This window comes from Prorops nasuta, unplaced genomic scaffold, assembly GCF_024137725.1.
Source record: "Prorops nasuta isolate Cenicafe-Biocafe unplaced genomic scaffold, Cenicafe_Pnas_1.2 PNAS00011, whole genome shotgun sequence".
In the NCBI taxonomy this organism is placed as follows: domain Eukaryota; kingdom Metazoa; phylum Arthropoda; class Insecta; order Hymenoptera; family Bethylidae; genus Prorops; species Prorops nasuta.
Window position 1 is genome coordinate 2,032,587 of NW_027116808.1, and position 18,999 is coordinate 2,051,585.

General features: G+C 41.2%; 1 protein-coding gene across 3 annotated transcripts in view; it reads left to right on the forward strand.

Annotated features, from left to right (window-relative positions):
• LOC136777532 (protein Fe65 homolog) overlaps positions 1-18,999 on the forward strand; it is an 81,488-nt gene that overhangs the window by 17,939 nt on the left and 44,550 nt on the right. For 2 of the 3 annotated variants that reach the window (XM_066733891.1, XM_066733890.1), the window contains exon 2: positions 5,381-5,740. In XM_066733891.1, coding sequence (XP_066589988.1) covers positions 5,410-5,740 — 331 coding nt within the window. In that variant the 5' untranslated portion in view covers positions 5,381-5,409. Of the gene's footprint in view, positions 1-5,380; positions 5,741-16,960; positions 17,311-18,999 lie in introns of those variants that run through there. The other variant, XM_066733892.1, reaches the window with a different exon arrangement.

Genomic DNA, 18,999 nt, shown 5'->3' on the forward strand with positions numbered 1-18,999 from the left:
TATCCCAGAGTATGGCTCGTCTGTGTTCTCCTCGCCAAATGAGATTTTACTTTACACGCACCGCCAAACGTCTTACGTATCCTCCGAAATTAACCTTTGTGCCATTATTCCACCCTGCACTCCCTCCCCTCCCTAAAAATAAACACCCCCAGCTTTTCGCAAAATCCACTTCCGGTTCTCTCAAAAAACTCCAAATTTTCATCATCGATCTCCTTATGCTCCAGAATTAACGCAACGACGTGTGTCTGACAGCGGATCGTTTGCATAAATTCAAACTCGTCTGATCCTCGTTGGAAAGGGGTCATTGACCTCAACCAGTCGGCTCGTCGAGGTCCCGGTGCTGCTCGTTACACGGAATTCTACCGAGCGTGTAATTTCTATCTTGGAAACTCTGAATCGAAGATTTCTGGTGTATGACGTCACGGATAAAAATAATTTAGATTTACTAGGAAAACTTAGCGAGGGTTTCTCTGCTGGTGTACACCGATGGGGTGCTTGGTCCTCCACTGGAAATTTTCCATTTCGCGACAGCAATAAACAAAGCGTGTATCTATAATGGAATCGAAGGAACAAACTGCCAGAGTGGTTTGTTTAAATTTCGAAAATTGACGCAGCTATATATATATACATACATAGGAAAGCGTGGGGCAAAAATAAAAGCCTAGGAAGATCGCTCGGGCGATACATGGTTATTGCGTCAATTATCTGAGGAAAACGAGGGAGGGTCTAGCGTGTGTATTGTTGGGGAAATTGGGGATTTAAATTGTTTTTTTATTGGGTAAAGGGGGGGGGGAGGGGTGGACCGTAGCCATTGTACATCAATTACGAACCAAAGTTGGGCGTTTGGAGAACACGAAATAAAGGGGGGGGGGGTAGGAAAAGTCTGGAATATTTTAAGGATATCGCGAGTCGATCTGGCTGGGATTGGTGTCAGCGCAGTAGAGAAGACCATGTTTACCCAGACGAGGATGAGAGGATCCTCTCGAGGACTCATCTGCATATGCCGAACAAACTTAGCCGAATCTTTCATCTCGGAGCCAACCCCCTCTTTGCATCCTGCACCTCTCGTCTCTGACGTCATCTAAATTAGCGATGAAACTAATTAACCAAGCAAATCGGGATGTTTGGCTGAAATTGCTAAAGCTTTGCTGGAACTCCTGCGTATAATTGCAGCAGTATTGTTTCATGGTTCGCGTTTGTACCGTTTGGTATAATTTATGTACAGGAATTTGTTGTAGGTTATATATCAAGGAGTTAGAAATATAAAGGAGAAAAAAAATAAAAGTAAGGGATGGGGGTTGATCAGAGTGGCTAATTGGAATAATTGAGGAGAGAGAGGAAACGATAAATTTGAGAGATAAATTAAAATGATAATATAGCATGGATCGTGTGGAAAGGGTGGTGCTGCAGTGTTAAGGGTTAGGTGTACCATAGATCAAGCTTTATTTCAGGGCTTAAAGCGGTGTTTAAGGTCTCTTTATGGATGAGTGGAAAGCGGGACGATATCTCGTGCCTCGTGATCGTACGTTTTGCGCGAAGGGGCTGCTCCAGTTTTGGATAAACCGCAGTAGGGCTGCGGATGGGTCTTGGTAGGGGTTGCAGGGGGAGGGATGGGATGGGGAGGGGTAGGCGCCAGCTCGGCTCCCGTGCCTGGTCAATGGCTTTCTTTGACCCTTCCTGCCCTATTACATCCTGGTACTAACAGCTGCTAACTCGATTGCCGCGTGAATATCCCTACAATTCCTATTCACTACCAATAACAACCTACCTGCCAACTGCAAACTACCCTACCCAATTTGTCATCCCCCCACCCCTTATTTTTACTCTGCAAAATACGTTATTTTAATATTCAAGTTTTACCTCAACCCCATGTAACATTTTAATCTTCCTATATATTGTTGATATATATATACATATCATCCCAATTGTTCTCGTTACCATTTTTCACCATAGCCCACGATATACATCACTACATCCCATCGCACACTTTTTATCTCTATTTTCAGTTTCGCGTATATAGCCATATTTCCCTCGTCACGATAGGCAAATATACATATATATATCTACACATTTTGATTCTACACGCTCTCCTGGCGAGGATTTTCCGTAATGTAAAAATGAATTTACGACGGCGTGGATTGTTTGTTTTTGGGACTAAAGAGGCGAGCGCCGCGCCGGTAGCTGTAAATATTTATGCAACAAGCAGGGTTCAATTAGAGGGAGCTAGTTAGGGGAGTATTTACGGAGGGAAATAATTATTCTTACGCGCAGCAAGAAAACTCCGACGTTGCACAGTTTTCGACGAGGCCGTAATGAAATCGACTGAGCAGAGCCCGGGCTTTGTCAAACATTACCAGTATTATTAACGATATGTATATATAGTGACATAAATTATAAATATATATACACACACACTGTATACATTTACCTGAGAATATCAATCCATTCAACGGATCGATCCAATTCGATAATTGATTTCGTTTCATTTCAGTGATTGGCCGAGAGCAATTGATTGGAAATCGTGCGTGATGGGAGTAACGAGGAAATTATAAATTGTATAAATAATTGCTGATAATAAGAAGCTATGAGTGGGACGAATGGGTGGGGATGGTAAACAAAGGGAAGAAATAAATGGAAATGATAAATATTGGTTTAAAATAAGTAGTATGTATAAACGAAAATGATAAATACTGCTTTGGAATAAATAGGATGAATAAACTAGAGCGATAAATACTGCGAAAGAATAAAGGGGACAAATGGATGAATATAATGAGTAATGAGAAAGAATGATAAATAGGATAAATGATCTAATAAATAATGGTAGAGTCTCGTAACAAACTGTATATATAATAGAAGTGGTCCGTTTGCTAGACTGAAGAGAGAACAGAGGAGAAGAACGAGATAGAAGCACGTGGGTACGAGATTCTTGCCACTCGATAGGTTAAAGCGTGACATCATTAACAATTTAAAATAAATAGGATGAATAAACGAGAGTGATAAATACTTCGAAAGAATAAATGGGACAAATGAATGAAAATAATGAGCAATGAGAAAGAATGATAAATAGGATTAATGACCCAATAAATAATGGTCGCTCAGTAGAAGTGGTCTCTCTGTTTGTGCTCGGCTGAAGAGAGTATTGTGAGAGTAGAACAGAGGAAAAGAACGAGATAGGAGCGCGTGGGCATGAGATTCTCGCCACTCGATAGGTTAAACCGTGACGTCATTTAGCCAAGCATCGGTTTCCACAAGAGTGACGTCATTAACAATCTAGTACGGCTAATGGCCGTTGTATCGCAGCGCCCATCCCCACCACTGCGCGACGCTCGCTCTCTCTCTGTGTTTACTCGCGACAACAGCTGCTACAGTGATAGCCCAGCAAGCCTTCGTCAATAATTCGCTCAATCTCACGTTTCTGCTAAACAATTCCCTCCCTTTTGTTTAACAATCGTGCTCTCTGCCCGATACGCTCGACGTTCAAAGGTAAACCCAAACACGCGACAACGACCTCTACTCGTCCTCCTCCCATTCGCAGCTTATTAACAAAATTACCAGGAAAAACGGCGGAAAAATTAATGTCAAACGACGCGAGGCTTATTATTAATCGCGAGAGAGCAACTTTGGCAGTGTAAAATTACAATTGCTGGAAATTAAAGCGAGGTTAATGAAGCTGTATTTGGTTTAATAAACTTTCACCGGGGCACGTAGGCAGCTCTAATTATTACATATAGACTATGCTACGTTTGTTATCTCGCGGGAAATGTTTGCTGATGGGGCACAGGTTTGTCTGTGAAATATAGTGTGCATACGATGTACGTGTGGGTGTGAGTATATTATATACATACTTTTACGTATTCTCACGTATAACTGCGGATATATCAACGTACAAATTTATCCTCCTGGCGCACTCTGCCTGTTTTATTTTTATTTCGTTGGGATTAACGCGATAGAGTACGTAATTTACGTTCCGCATAATTTTCGCTTGATAAAGCTCCGGTGACTTCATCAGCTTCTTCGATATATAAATATTTTTATTCATGTGTATTATATAATGTATCCATAGAGCACCAAATTACTTAAAGATATCTTTTAAGTGTTTTTTAGTCAATTGAATGACTAAAAGATGTCTGTAGGACAACTTTTAGTCAAGTGTACTGTATGGGTATATACATATATAAATGTATATGCAATTGCTTAATTCTCAATTTATGCATTTATCCCGATATAAACAATTTGCAGTATTAATTAAATGCTCCGATGACTTCATCAGCTTCTCCCATATATATTACTTATTATATATGTATCATATAGTGTATGTATATAGAATTACTTAATTTCCTATCCATACGTTCATCGCGGTATAAACAATTTGCAGTATTAATTACATGCTCCGATGACTTCACCAGCTTCTTCGATATATAAATGATGTTTTTCATATGTATTGTATAGTGTATATATATGTATATAGAATTACTTAATTTCCGATCTATACGTTTATCGCGATATAAACAATTCGCAGTATTAATTAAACTTTCCTCTCGTACACACGAATTACGAACGAAAATATTGCTGGCTGCGATTCGTATCATTTATGGATTTAATTACTCGATTTTACGCTGCTTGCTGAATTTTCACTGGCAATAACCATCGTTAAATTCCTAATAAAAATTGATCGCCACGCGAATTTCCACCTTATCGCTTGTAATCCAGCGTATCTTATGTGTGGGAGCACCGCCTCTTGGAATAATTCCGCCTCTGGTTTCGAATTCCCTCCGTCGTTAGTGTGCGTGAGCACGCGCGTGTTTGTGCGTGAGCATGAATTACGCCTAGTGTGCAGCAGCTCAACACGAGCTCTTTCGTGCAACTAATTCGCTCGCACATCACAACGCGACAAAAACACACTGTTCGCGTACAATTCCTCTTAATAGTCCCTTTGTAATATTACAAAGAATTCTTATCAATAATTTTAATCCTTTGTTATCGTAACACTCTGAGTTTTTTTCTCATTTTTCTTACCGCGAATCCAAAAGTTTTATTTTAATATAAAAACTTGTAGTTTTTTGTACATTGTAATATATATGATTTTTATAATAAAAATATAATAATAACATATTATACTTCTATAGATTCATTCCTTTTTGATTAAAAATACTACGTTTTATTGTTATTACAAATATTTATAATAGTTTGCAATATTTACAAAGCGACCACGGATTATTTACGTGTTAAAATACAATTTTATATTTGCACTGTGAATTGTTTATTTTTTTAGTAAATTCTCGTTGAATATTTATATAAAAATGTGCAAAAAGCTTGATTTTAATAGCCCGTGTTTCATTAGAGATTTTCCATTTTTTTTGTTTACATGTGCATTGCGAAGAAGGAGTTTAGGGGAGGAGAGTGGGCCCTATGTTGTGCGGTGAACTGTTGAATGGTGGTCTGGTCAGTACCGGCGCTGCTCCGGTAGTTCCCTGCGGTTTGGTGGGCCTCTGGCTACCTGGCTGCCTGCGCGCCACTTCGCCAAGACTTTTGACCTCGCCGTACCTGCCGCTGTTGGCCGACCTCCTGGCCGAAGCGGATCCCTTCATGGACTTGGCCAAGACACGCCAGGACACCAACGAGCAGGTCTCGTCCGATCCACCTGCTGATACCAAGCTTGACCTTGAACGGGTCGCCAGGGACCTACAGCAAAGGGGCATTGACCTCGAGAGCCTTGGCCTCGACATCAACGACTTCATCGGTGAGTCACCAGCAGTTTTTATCTTCTGGCGTATATATAAATTCTAAACTATACTCTTCTGCTAGTTAATATTTTTTAATAGGATTGTAAACTGATTTTATTGATATAATTAAATTCTTTTATAATAATCAAATTGTTCTTAATTTATTATATCGATACATCTAGTTATTTTGTCGTTTAATTTTGTTTATTATTGTAACGAACAATTTTATTTCCTGGATTTTCTGAGTGCAGAGTCTATTAATGAGTGTACTATACATATAGTACTAGATGCTGTACGTAATAACTTTTTTATTTTAGTAATTACCGTAGGTAGGAATTGCTTTTAAATTGCATTTTTTAAGCTCACGATTTTTTGCATTCTAAGAGGCTTTTAACCAAAAATTAATATCTGTTTAATAGTTTCGGAGATAAGCGAGTTGTTAAGTCTATATTGTAGAACGACTTGACTGGTATACCTTGTGTTAAATACAGTGTGTCTTAGTAAAAAATTTCCACCCCTTAAAAGTCTCTGATTTAGTCAAAGTTTGAAAAGAATTCTGAAACGGGTCAATTTCAGCTCAAAAGCGGGTCAAGTTTTATCTCAGCTGCAAAATGACCTCTTCGAACTAAATTGACCTGTTTCAGCAGTTTTTTCAAACTTGGTCGAAATTGGAAGCGTCTTGTGTACAAATTCTTGAAACACGTCGCATACGATGATTCCTCTTCAAATTTACACGACAATCACGATTAAGGGGATCTCGAAGCTGGAATTTGAATAAGATTAAATTCTAAAGAATTCTTAAGAGATATATATCGTTGTAATTAATCGTGTAAGAGGCGGGAAGTGTCGGAGATAGTTGCGAAATGGGAAACTTTAATTCTTGATAAGTACGGAACTCAGTCGGTAAGTTAGTTTGGAAGCTTTGAAATCGCCGACAATTAAGGGGATCAGGACGGAGGCGTGAAAACGTTTCTGGCAGCTGTTCCATCGTGGCTGGCGAGGCGCGACGCAATATGAAATGGCCTTTGCCAGGGATGCCCGCGGCTGGAAATTCCAGTAACGAGCTTCGGTCAGTCTATAAATCTTGATAAACAGCCGCAAAGATTGTTAACGCCCGCCATTACTTAGCGAGAAGACCTTTCCGATATCCAGCCGCGCGGGAGAGCAGGAAACGAAAGTTTCGGTTGGATGCCGGCCAGACTCTTGTTAGTGGCCACCCTATCGCTAACAGTATATGAATTCCTGCCAGGATAAAGCCTTTGTACCATCTTAAGACCCTGCACGATCGGTTGATAAATATTTCATCCTCCTCTCCACCCCCACTCTTTTCGGTATACCGACCTAAACTATGCCTCCGCGCAATATTTGCTCGAGAATTCTCCTTGAATTTTACTAGATTTTTATAACTGCTTTTTACGACGGAAACTTAACAAAGCTGTGGGGAATAAAGAGGGAAAGTAGGGGTAAAATCCAGGCTGGAATTAACGAAGAACGGTTAAATAATTCTGAAAGGTGGGTGGATGGAAAAAGCGCAACAATCATTCCATCGCACGTGCGGGAGAACAAAAGATGCTGCCATTCAAGAGGGAAAATCTTCGGTCTCTGCCACAGGGGTGGATACGAGACCCACACTGTTTTACCGACCGATGGTAACGCACAAATACCAAGGCACAATTGTAATCACGAGTCGTTTCCCTCTACACGCACTTTCGCCAGGCTGTCACTCGAGGAGTCTTTCGACCTATCCCAGAGCCAAGCAAATCCAGACTGGGACCCCTCCCACAGTCCATTTTCTCATCCAACCTCGCCTATGACGTCCTCTACTCTCGCAAAATCTTAAACAGATACTTCCACACTTTTATACCGTTGAATCTGCGGATTCCTATCCACCTCTTCCACATCCTCTTATTCCCTCTCTTAGGAAACTCGTTTCGAGACTTTATCACTGATACGCCAACCTCCATTACCCCCCCTTCACCCATGCTGAAATATTTCGCGAGATTCGAGATCGCCTTAAGGATTCTCTTTCATTGAAAAATTCTTGCTACTTTATTCCTTTTCTCACCGAGGGATTTCTCTCGAAGCTCGCAGATTCCAATTGACGAATAGGGGGTAATCGATAGATCTGATTGGGATTAAGTGGATGTTGTAATTCTGAAATAAAGGAATAGCCTGGGTAAAATAGCGTTTTTCTTCGCTCTCTCGCAATTCTCCCCAGTCGTAAATGAGTTTGGAGACAAAAGGGAGGAAAACCTTTCTCTGCCTGGACTACTTCCATCTGCCCATACACTCCGCTCATAATTTATTTATTTTACCGTCTCGACAATTCAATTAGCACCTCGCAGACTCGTTATCCTCGTCATATAATTTTTCTTCTCTCGCGGAAACTTCGTTTCTCACCATTTTCAGTTTTTCCCTCCAATTTGCCGATTGCTTTACACCGCGCGTTTTCATTCCACCATTCGTCAAAAAATAAATTCGTTTATCTCTTCCATCCTCGCCACAGAGTCGGATTGCAATGGTTTATATGGAACTCCTTTTTCGGGCGGATGCAATTATTGAGGGGATAACAAAATCGAGGCGCGTCACGTGCCTTCGTAAAGGCGTCGGGACTTAATCCTGAAGGAGTGACCGGGAGTAAAAATCAAATCGTTTTGGGACGGATTTATGACTTTTCGGGATTAGATCGGCCGAAATAAAAGTGGCCCGCGTTATACTGGTACACTCTTTTATACAGGGTGTCATCCGAATAACGGTTCAACCAGACACTGCGGCAGAGTTGTGAGACTCGCTGTCTAAATAAAGTCTTTCTTCGTCTAAATCTCAACGTAACGATTTTTAATAATTTTAAGGACACCCAAGGTCATTGGCCTTTCTCCAAAATATCAATAAACCTCCCTCTTGAAGATGTTCGTGTACATTTAGGTTATATAGTACGATAAATTTGAAATATCTGACGGTAAAGCGTACGAGGCTGGAGCGATTAAATCAGGATCGGTTTTGCGTCCTTTTGATCGGTTAACAATTGAGGCAGGATCGTTCATCCTTTACGAGGTACGAGACGGAGACCTTGGTAAGGTGAGGATGCGTTAAGCTCCTCCTGGGGGTTAACTGCATCGTTTCCCTGTAAACAGTTGATCTTCCCTCTCTTAACGACCCTGTTCCTCGCTTAATTTGACCCCATCCCACCTTACACTCGCTCCCAATTTTCCACCCGAATAATTCCAAGGTCCAAACCATTCCATTGAACGATTCAGTGAAAAAAAATCAAATTCTTTTTCTCCAATCTCACGTTTTGACTGACAGTAATTACTAATTTCGTAGTTTATCCTCTGATCAAGGGTTTAAAATTAGTGGAATTTAAATTTTAGTTTTTTTTTTATAGTTTTTCTATGTTCGTTGATGAATGAGAAATAAGAGGGAAGATGGGGAAAAACTTTACTGATATCAAATGGGTCGCGAGGAGTGCAGAGAAAGAGAGATGAACGACAAAGTCGTTAATCCAGGATCTTAGCGCGTGCCACGTTCGTTTGTGGCCTCGTTCTAATTAAATCCGGCAGCCCCCAAGCATCCCTGAATCCCCCCCCCACCATTCATCTTCGCGTTCCCCATCCATGGATCTCTCGCTTAAACCAATCCCCCTTCAATGAATTTCGTTAATCCCTCCTTTTCCAACTGCACAGTCTTTCGTTTGATAAAAAAATCTCAACTCGAAAGGGTGGACGTATCAAATTAAAAATAGACGTGAATGTTAATTTAGAAATTATCAGACTTTGAATACTATAAATACATATATAATGAAGAACCTGAAGAAAAAACCCTGCCTAACACCGAAAGCTATATTAAACTAAAGCTGAAAGAAAAACATACGTAAACCGGATATATTCGCAGTGAAAAAACTGAAAAACATGAGAGAAAAAAACAAGAAATAATTTTAACCGAAGAAGGACAGACTGGAACCTACCATAGGTTATGTCATTTTTCGGTTAATTAAAAAAATTCCACGATTTTACCCATTGGACTTACTCGTTTGGCGAAATTCCCTCGATGATCCATCTGCAGGATAATCATGATGCTGACGATGATCTTGGAGACGAAGGCAACGATGATGATGTGAAAGAAAATCGCTCGCGAAAAATTTATTTTAAAGCGGCACTACGCGACGCGAATTTTACAAACGGTACTACGCGTACTACGCAGCGCGAATGTTTTAAATAACACTACACACGACGCGAATTTTTTAAACGGCACTACGTACACTGCGAATTTTTTAAATGGTACTTCGCGACGCGGATTTTCGATACGCGCACTAACACCTCGAACTGAGACCACTCACTACAACAAAGAAAAGAAAAGGATTACGTTATTATATGGATTTATTTTTTTCCTATTGAATTGATTGCAATGATTACTCTAGCTTTCAGTTAAAAACATTGAATACTTACAAGCTATGATAGTCTTTGAAGCTGTTGTCCTTGACCGCTGCAAGCACCCAAAAACTGTAAATAAACACAACAAACGCGCCAAGCACTGATAATATTCACAATTTTTTTGGATATTAAAAGAATTCTATCACTCTTAAATACTTTTATTCTTATCACACTATGCACTTCACTATTATACTTTATTTTAAAAAATTGACCAATTATTAAATAACAAAATTCGGAATTTCAGAAGAATTATAAATAAATAATAAAGAAGTTGCACTTGTGTGATGAAAATAAGGTAATAAACTATTTTTAATCGCAGATAATTAAATAATTGTCAGTGATTAACGAAAAAGAATGCGACGAGCGATTCACTGACATCCCGCACGCGGAATTTCGAATACTGAACTGTCACTGGTGGTAGACAATGGGACCAATCGAAACGGAGGTCGCTGATTGGTTGTGATCTAGGATTGCGCCAATTCAGTGTGACTGCGCAGCAAACTGTCCAATCAGCGACCTCCGTTTCGATTGGTCCCATTGTCTACCACCAGTGACAGTTCAGTATTCGAAATTCCGCGTGCGGGATGTCAGTGAATCGCTCGTCGCATTCTTTTTCGTTAATCACTGACAATTATTTAATTATCCGCGATTAAAAATAATTTATTACCTTATTTTCATCACACAAGTGCAACTTCTTTATTATTTATTTATAATTCTTCTGAAATTCCGAATTTTGTTATTTAATAATTGCTCAATTTTTTAAAATAAAGTATAATAGTGAAGTGCATAGTGTGATAAAAATAAAAGTATTTAAGAGTGATAGAATTCTTTTAATATCCAAAAAAATTGTGAATATTATCAGTGCTTGGCGCGTTTGTTGTGTTTATTTACAGCTTTTGGGTGCTTGCAGCGGTCAAGGACAACAGCCTCACGGACTATCATAGCCTGTAAGTATTCAATGTTTTTAACTGAAAGCTAGAGTAAACATTGCAATCAAATCAATAAGAAAAAAGTAAATCCATATAATAACGTAATCTTTCTCTTTTCTTTGTGTAGTGAATGACCTCAGTTCGAGGTGTAAGTGCGCGTATCAAAAATTCGCAGTGCGCGTATAGTGCCGTTTAAAAAATTTGCATCGTGTGTAGTGTTATTTAAAGCATTCGTTTCGCGTAGTTTGCGTAGTACCATTTGTAAAATTTGCGTCGCGTAGTGCCGCTTTAAAGTAAATTTTTCGCGAGTGATTTTCTTCCACATCGTCATCGCCGCCTTCGTCTCCAAGATCATCGTCAGCATCATGATTATTCTGCAGATGGATCATCAAGGGAATTTCGCCGAACGAGTAAGTCCCATGGGTAAAACCGTGGAATTTTTTTAATTAACCAAAGAATGACCGAATACCTATGGTAGGTTCCACAGTCTGTCTTTCTTCGGTTCAAAACATATCTTGTTTTTTTTCTTGCATGCTTTTCAGGTTTTTCACTGCGAATATATCCGGTTTGCGTATGTTTTTCTTTCAGCTTTAACTTTCTTAAATGGCGTTATAGTTTTCGGTGTTAGGTAGGATTTCTGCCTCAGGTTCTTTACTGTATATAATAATTAAATAGATCTTTGCTTTTGTAAATTATAAGTAAAATTATAAATAAACGATGTGTGTAATTCTAATAGAAGGGATAAAGGGAGAAATTCATGATGGGGATGAAACGATAGAATCAAGGGTTAGTGGGGGTAGGGAGTGAGAGATGAAGGTAAAGACAAATTTGAGGAAAGGGTAAGGACGGAGGAAGAGAAAGGATAATTGGAAAATGAGACGAATGTGCAGAATGGGAGGAATTGTTGGATCTGTCAAGATGGCAGGATGTTGAAGAGGGGGTGTGGAGAGGGGTAGGGCAGTCGGAACGTGTCACTAACGTAATAACATTTCAATTCGAGGACGGAAATTGCTGCAGGACACGGCAGGTCGTCCCTCGCAGTCACGGGGTGACCACCCTCCTTGTATTGTATCCCTTACCCCTTTCCTCCCTCCCCTTACCCCCACCATAAACCCATTCCCACAAGTCGTGGTCTATTTCACCTTGGCCAGTCCATGGCAGCCAATAATTTCGCTGTTCCCCAAATTTACTCCAGCAAAATCTTCACCCCACTTTCGCAACCCTCGTTACATCATCCCTTATCAATAGCAACATTTACAAAAATTCTCTAAAAAAGTAGAATCAAGAATATCAGTCTACATATAAATTCAAATAACTGACAGGTTTTCTATGTATATTTTTTTATTTATTGGAGACTGAGTCATTGAATTTCGTTGGATAGGGTTGGGGACGGGGGAGTTTTTTTGATTGGAGGGGAAGAGTGGCAGGTGCTTTTGATACTGGCGAGGCAGGGACAAACAGATGGCACTTGGCGAATGGGACGAGCCTTTCCACTCTATCCTGCATAACATAGCGTGGAATGGCACGATATAGCACAGTACAGCGTATATACAGCATAGCTCGGGGTCACCAAGCAATGCTGCAGGATCACCGCCGAGGACTCGCAGCTTTTCAACTGCGATATGTGTACCGCATTAATTAAAACCAACGCCGAACGTAATTATGAGTTTGCGTTAGCAAACCAGCCAGCTCTGCTTAATATTCACCCTCTGGCTTGCCCTATTCCTCCACCCCCTTCCCCCCCCCCTACCACCTTCTAAAAACTTCATCCTTGTCTTCCCACTTTTTCCCTGCCTCTCTATTTCTCACTTCAACCCTCTTTTACCAAAGGGACAAGAATTCTTTTCTTCGATCCCTCTTCATATTCCATCTTCCCCTTTCACTACCCATCAACCTCTTCCAACTTTCACCCTCCCCATTTTTCCATCCAACAAAATATTCCCAAACAACATTTATTTCTAAATTTCACTCCTTTCTCCTCAATACACACTCCATTCTCACAAGTTTTTCTTTGCTTCTCGCACGTTCCATTTTTTTCTCTACTTTTATTTCAACCCTCTATACACTTTTTTCGAAAAATTCTTTCCCAAGCTTTCAATGAGTCCTCAAAATCGTGCCTCGAATCGGATAAATTCGGATATATCGCGATAATTTGACCTGGAAATTACTGGCTGCGAATTTTTTCTTCTACCCAACGTGTCTCGTTAAATCTCGATTTCAATGGGTGTGCGCTTTGCGATTGAAGGTCCAATGCCTTCATCTCTCTCTCTCTCTCTCTCTCTCTCTCTCTCTCTCTCTCTCACACACTTTTTCTATCCCATTTTTCGCTACTCTCCTTTCAAGACGAACGAGAAAAAATTTCGAAAAGGAGTCCATCGATAGAAAAGAAAATTCGCGTTGCTGTTTAATTGAAACATTTCACTCGACATTTTTCCCCCTCGTTTTTTCATAGCAGTTTTTAATTATATACTCACGTCGATACAGAGCTAAATCGATATTGCAAAGTCAAGATGAAGGATCGAGGTTATTTTTAGGAAAAGGTCCAAGTTAATCGGTATCACGTATCCGCGATATGTTTCATGGATGGAAAACCGCTTTTCTACCCTTCCATTTCCAGAAAATCGCGCGCTATTATCGAGAATGAGAATTCAATGGTGTCGATATATCTATATACAGCTACTCCTTGATCACAATTTAAAGCAGAATTCTTCCTGCGATCGTTCATCTCTCGAAAACCTCCCAAGCTTTTTCTAAATAAAAAAAAATAGACCCTCGCGTAAACACACACACAAATACCCAATTTCCTAAAACCATTCAAACTAAAAAAAGCTGAACAAAAAAATATCCATTTTTGGAATTAATCTTCCCAACGAAAGCTTCGACACTTTGTTAAACAGGTATTTTCGGTATTTCAGTGAAATTGCTCGTTTTTAGTCAGACAATGGAATCTCGAGCTATTTTTCAGTTAATGGACAGTCGTGGGTTTGAACGTCGAAAGAGTGGGGGATAATGGGAGGGGGGAGGGGGATGAGGGTGACCGTGAGATGGACGCGGAATAGCAGCTAGCTCACCGATAAAAAAACTGTAATCACGCTTCATCTATCAATAATAAAGTGGACATTCGATAACGTGCCGCACAGCTAGATCCAGCTCCACCTCTTGATTTTCACAATTTATGATAGATCGATAATGATTGATACGACCGATATCAGTCCCCATCCACGTACTCCTCTATCTCTTATTTCTTTTTCTATTTCTCGTCTTATTCCCCGTCTCTCAAATCCAATTTATTTTCATCAGGCAAAAAAAGTGGGGAGTCACAGAGAAAGCTAAAAAACAAAAGAGAGAAAAAGAATGAATTTTTCTTACTCTCTCTTTCTCTCTTAACGATCGAGGTTGGTCCTCGAGATTTATTAACGATGAAAAAAATCGATATAATGGTGAATAAAATGAATGAGATGAGTTCGTGTTGAGGTTGAGACTTTCCTGGAATAAACCAGTAGGGGGGGGGGTGATGCGAAAAGTAAACGAAGAAACCGAGTGCTTACCGATGAAGTCTCTTATACGTGCAATCGTGAACGAGCTTTGACCTTCCATGTGTGTGTGTGTGTGTTTATCCGTGCGCGTGGTTTCATATTTTTGCGGAGGCAGCAAACGGGAGGCAGGAAAGAGCATGGGTTGCGGAGTGAAATTTTTTTACGGTGCTAGTCGGGAGGTGCCGACAATGCAGTTGTATCGCTTTCCTTCACACGTGTACACACACACATAACGCGTTGTTTCCTGCGTGTTTCCGTCCATGCCCGTGCGAGCATCTGTGTGTTTATATTTATACGTGTGTGGAGGTTTCGCGTGTGTACATCCGACACTTTTATCGTCGTCCACTTCATCGAGCGTGCACTCTCTTCGCTCTTCATTTTTCCCTCATCCCCCCTCCTTCTTCCCCCCACCCCCTTAATTCCCTGCTTCGCACTTTCCACCCCACAACGCGTAACCTACGCGGATTAATATTCTCGGCAGGAAATGACGCGAGAATTTATCGCGAGAGACTCTTGGGCCAAACTACCCCTTCCCCTTCTTTTTTAAATTTAATATAGTTTTTCTAATATATATATATATATATATATATGCAGACACAGATTTGCAAAGATTAATTTAAACCATCGGTGGAATTGATCCGTGTGAGATACGATCGGAGGGTGGGAGGAGAGAAAGTCATAGATAAAGAGAGAGTAAGGGAGAGGAGAGGGGGGGGGGGGATATCGATTAGGCAACACGTCCTTGTCGCTCCGAGTCGATGTCGTGGCGGAGACGCAAAGCTCGACTGTATATAAATTGCAGCGCGCAAAATGTCTCATACAGGGATCCATTTTTCTTTTCCAGCCGAAAATGACTCTCGTGAATAGAGGAGAGAAAGGGAGAGAGAGAGAGAGTCGCAACAACATGTTTGTATTCCAACGAGATGTCTCCTCTTTTTCTTTTTTTTTATTTCGCTTCTCTCCCCCCTCCACTACTCCTCTCACCCTCCCTAAGCCACGACTCGTGTTACGAGCTCGTCGCCAAAATGAAATTCCTCGATCCCCCCCCTCCTTCTACCCTCTTCATCTGAAAAACCGACCACTAAATCAGCGAGTTTTACCCAAGCCAAATTTTAGGTCAATCCTGTACTCGTCTCCTCTCTCATCGGAGTCAGCCTTTTCCTCGTACACGAGCAGGTCACGAAGCACCCAGTAGTATAACACGAGGAAAAGCGAGACGGAAATAATTTTTCATGACCCACCACAATGATTCTGGGATAATTCTTCTTTATCGCGAGGAGTGGGGGGAATCTCGTGGTACAGTCACCCTTTTGCTGCATTATTTCGTTAAAAGCGTGGAACGTTCGTAGCACAATGTTTGCCTTAATTATTCTCGCAAGGGTTTCTCGAGCGAAAAATGACGTTAAGGAAATTGTGCAAAGGTCCGGGAGGGTTTTCAGCACCTTAAATCACAGCTAACCGACTCAGAAGCCCCTTACGTGGTACTTACCTTAGCTTTAACTACCAACCTCGCACTCCTGTCGACTCTAATGCACTAACTACGTCCATACAGCGAAAAATACGTTGTAATACTCCGCGTCTCGCATCTCTCTATTTACTCCCCACACAGACACACGTATACATGTACAGGAGATAAGTTTCTGGTCAAAGTGTTGAAAGGGAAAAAAAGTACATATTCGTGTAAAAGATTGGAGAAAGTAGAGAAATTTAGGAATAAAATTGGATTATACAAGTTCGATATATGTATACTATATATACATACTCTAGAATAAATTTAATAGGGAATATATAAAATCAGTATAGAAATATCGTTAATTCGATCGTCATAGTAGTATCAACGAAAAAAATAATAAATTTTTTAAGTAGTACGAATTTTGAGAACCGGTCCATTCGAGTAGAGAAATGCACGCGTGGAACAGCTGGGTGAGCGCCACTGTCAGAGTGACGTCATCGGCCGGCCGATTGGCCGAGCGCGGGTCACGTGACTCCGCTTGGCCAGTAGCCAGATAGTCGGCCAGTGGTGAAAGGCGCAGGGGGCCAGACCGGAGGAGTCGAGGCAGCGGAGCAGCTGCACGGATGGAGGGAAGACAAGAGGCGAATATCGGGGCTGTGTTTAGGGGTGAGGGGGGTGGAAGTGGACGAGGCTGGGGTAGGGGACGTGCACACGAGGGTTGGCATCGTGGAGTGGCAAAGGCTGTGGGAGGGGGCTGGAGCGAGGACTGGCAGGCGCCATGGAAAAGAGAAGAGGAGCCTCGAGCAATTGGGGGAGAGTAGGGAGGCTCGAAGGGTGGGGGTGGTTCTTGTGGAGGGGCGACTCGAAACCTCGGCAGTCACTGCGACGACCGCGACACCCCAACGTCTCGGGGTGTCATCCGCTCGCTTCTCGATCTCCACGTCGAAAAACCACCTCGCTCGAGAAACCCCTCGAAACCATGACGAACCACCCCAAAACACCCCCAGAGTGACCTCTCTCTTTTTTTCGTGACGTCATCCAACCGATTTTTATTCCGATCAACGCGTTGCGATACTGGACGGATCTGTGAACGTTGATCAACTTCTGGTCGATCCCCGATGGAACTGTGAGATCTCCCAGTGGTTCGTTCTACTTTCGAGCGACGTTCTCGCTACGTTGGAAAGTTTCCGGTCTCTTAAGTGAGCTACGAGGACACGATGGTTCTCCACGGAGTTAACAGTAAGTTTTTATAAGTAACGCTATTATTATTTGCCATCCGTCCGATCGACAGCTGACTCTCTTGGGCTAAAACGACGACGTTTAAATCGACTGATAACACCGTTATCAACCCACCATTTATTTACGACCATCCGTGACCAACTTCTTGCTCCAACCAAGTTTCCACGAGTTGACGCATAATTGTTCACGGATAGTTTGGGACCAACAGGTCTCTCGCTCCCTTCTACCCTGTCCTTCGTTCTTGGAATTCCTGTTTTTTTACCTTGTATTATTTTGCAGCCTGTGGTATTTTGTTTTTCCTGGAATCGATCGGTAGTGGTTTTTGTGTAATTTTTTATAAAAATCTTCCAAGGAATTCCACTGGGATTTTTTGTTCAAGGACACTTTGGGTTTCATTCTTCGGAGTTTCGGTTTGGGGATCTGTGAGTTTTATATCGAGGGGGGAGGGGGGATATTTAATCTCGCTTGTTAACCATTGTCAGCAGATTAGAATTTATGATGATGGACCGTCTCAGTGGCTCTCATCGGTGAGCAAACTGCGCTTCGCTTTGCTCGTTGGTATTCATGAGGGAAAATATGCAGTACGTTGAAAAATTGAGATTGATGCCAAAGTCGCGGAATATGCTGATATAATTCCTTTCATCTTGCCCCTGTGACGCTCGTGCACACACACACACACACACACGCAAGGGAAGAAGCACGTCTCGCCGGAGATTTACACTGACTTAATTGCGAATGTGCTCGAACGATTTAAAGTCTCGGTGAGAATCAGCGAGGTAATTTTCCACGATGAGCTTTCGAGGAGCGAAAGCTCCGAGTACAAATTTTAATAATCGAGTTTGGCTGGTAGTTGAGCAAAGTGATTAAACGATGGTTAAACTATAATCATTCTCACAAAAACATTCGTAATTTTTATGGGTTTTTGTACAATTCTCAAATTTGATAATCTTCTTGACTTTGAAAAATTTTAAAGGTGTAAAATGCTTTTGCGTTTCTACGTGCAATTTTCCATTTCCACGAAAATAGAAAAATCATTTTCCTCTCGGGTTGATCAGTGGAGTTTTTAGTGCTCGGCAAACGAGGTGATAATTTTTGAAAAGCCAAAATAATAATCGGTGATAAAATTCAGCAATGAGGGAAATTTGTAAGTGAAAAGAGTGCAGGAATTTTCACGAGTTTTCGCGAAAAGTCATTTTCGCACCTTTCGCTATTAATCCCTGCGAGTGTAAGGCAGGATCCATCCTCGGCTGGATTCTAAAGCTATTTTAACCCTGTTCTCTTTCCTCACCCTTTCACGTTGGCATAAAGACGCTTCGCGCGCTTTCGTACCTTTTGGAAAATAGCATTTATCGGGTTAACCCATTTTCCATTTTTAAATTAATCAATTCTCCTCGCGCCAAACGTTTTATTCGATAATTCCTCCCCCCCAATTTGGCCACTCGACTAGAATCGAAACTCTTTAATCACAGGATCAGTGGTATCGAAAGTGGATAATTTCAGCGAATTTCAAAATCGTCGCTAATTCTTATGGCGTGGATAGATAAGCGCAACGTTTATCGAGACGAAATGGGACAATAAGCTGTATGTGACACGTACATGCGAATGAGCATTAGTGGGAATAAATCATAATGCTTCATGAGTTGACTCGCACACAGCTCCCACCAACCAAGTCCCTGAACGTAATTAAAT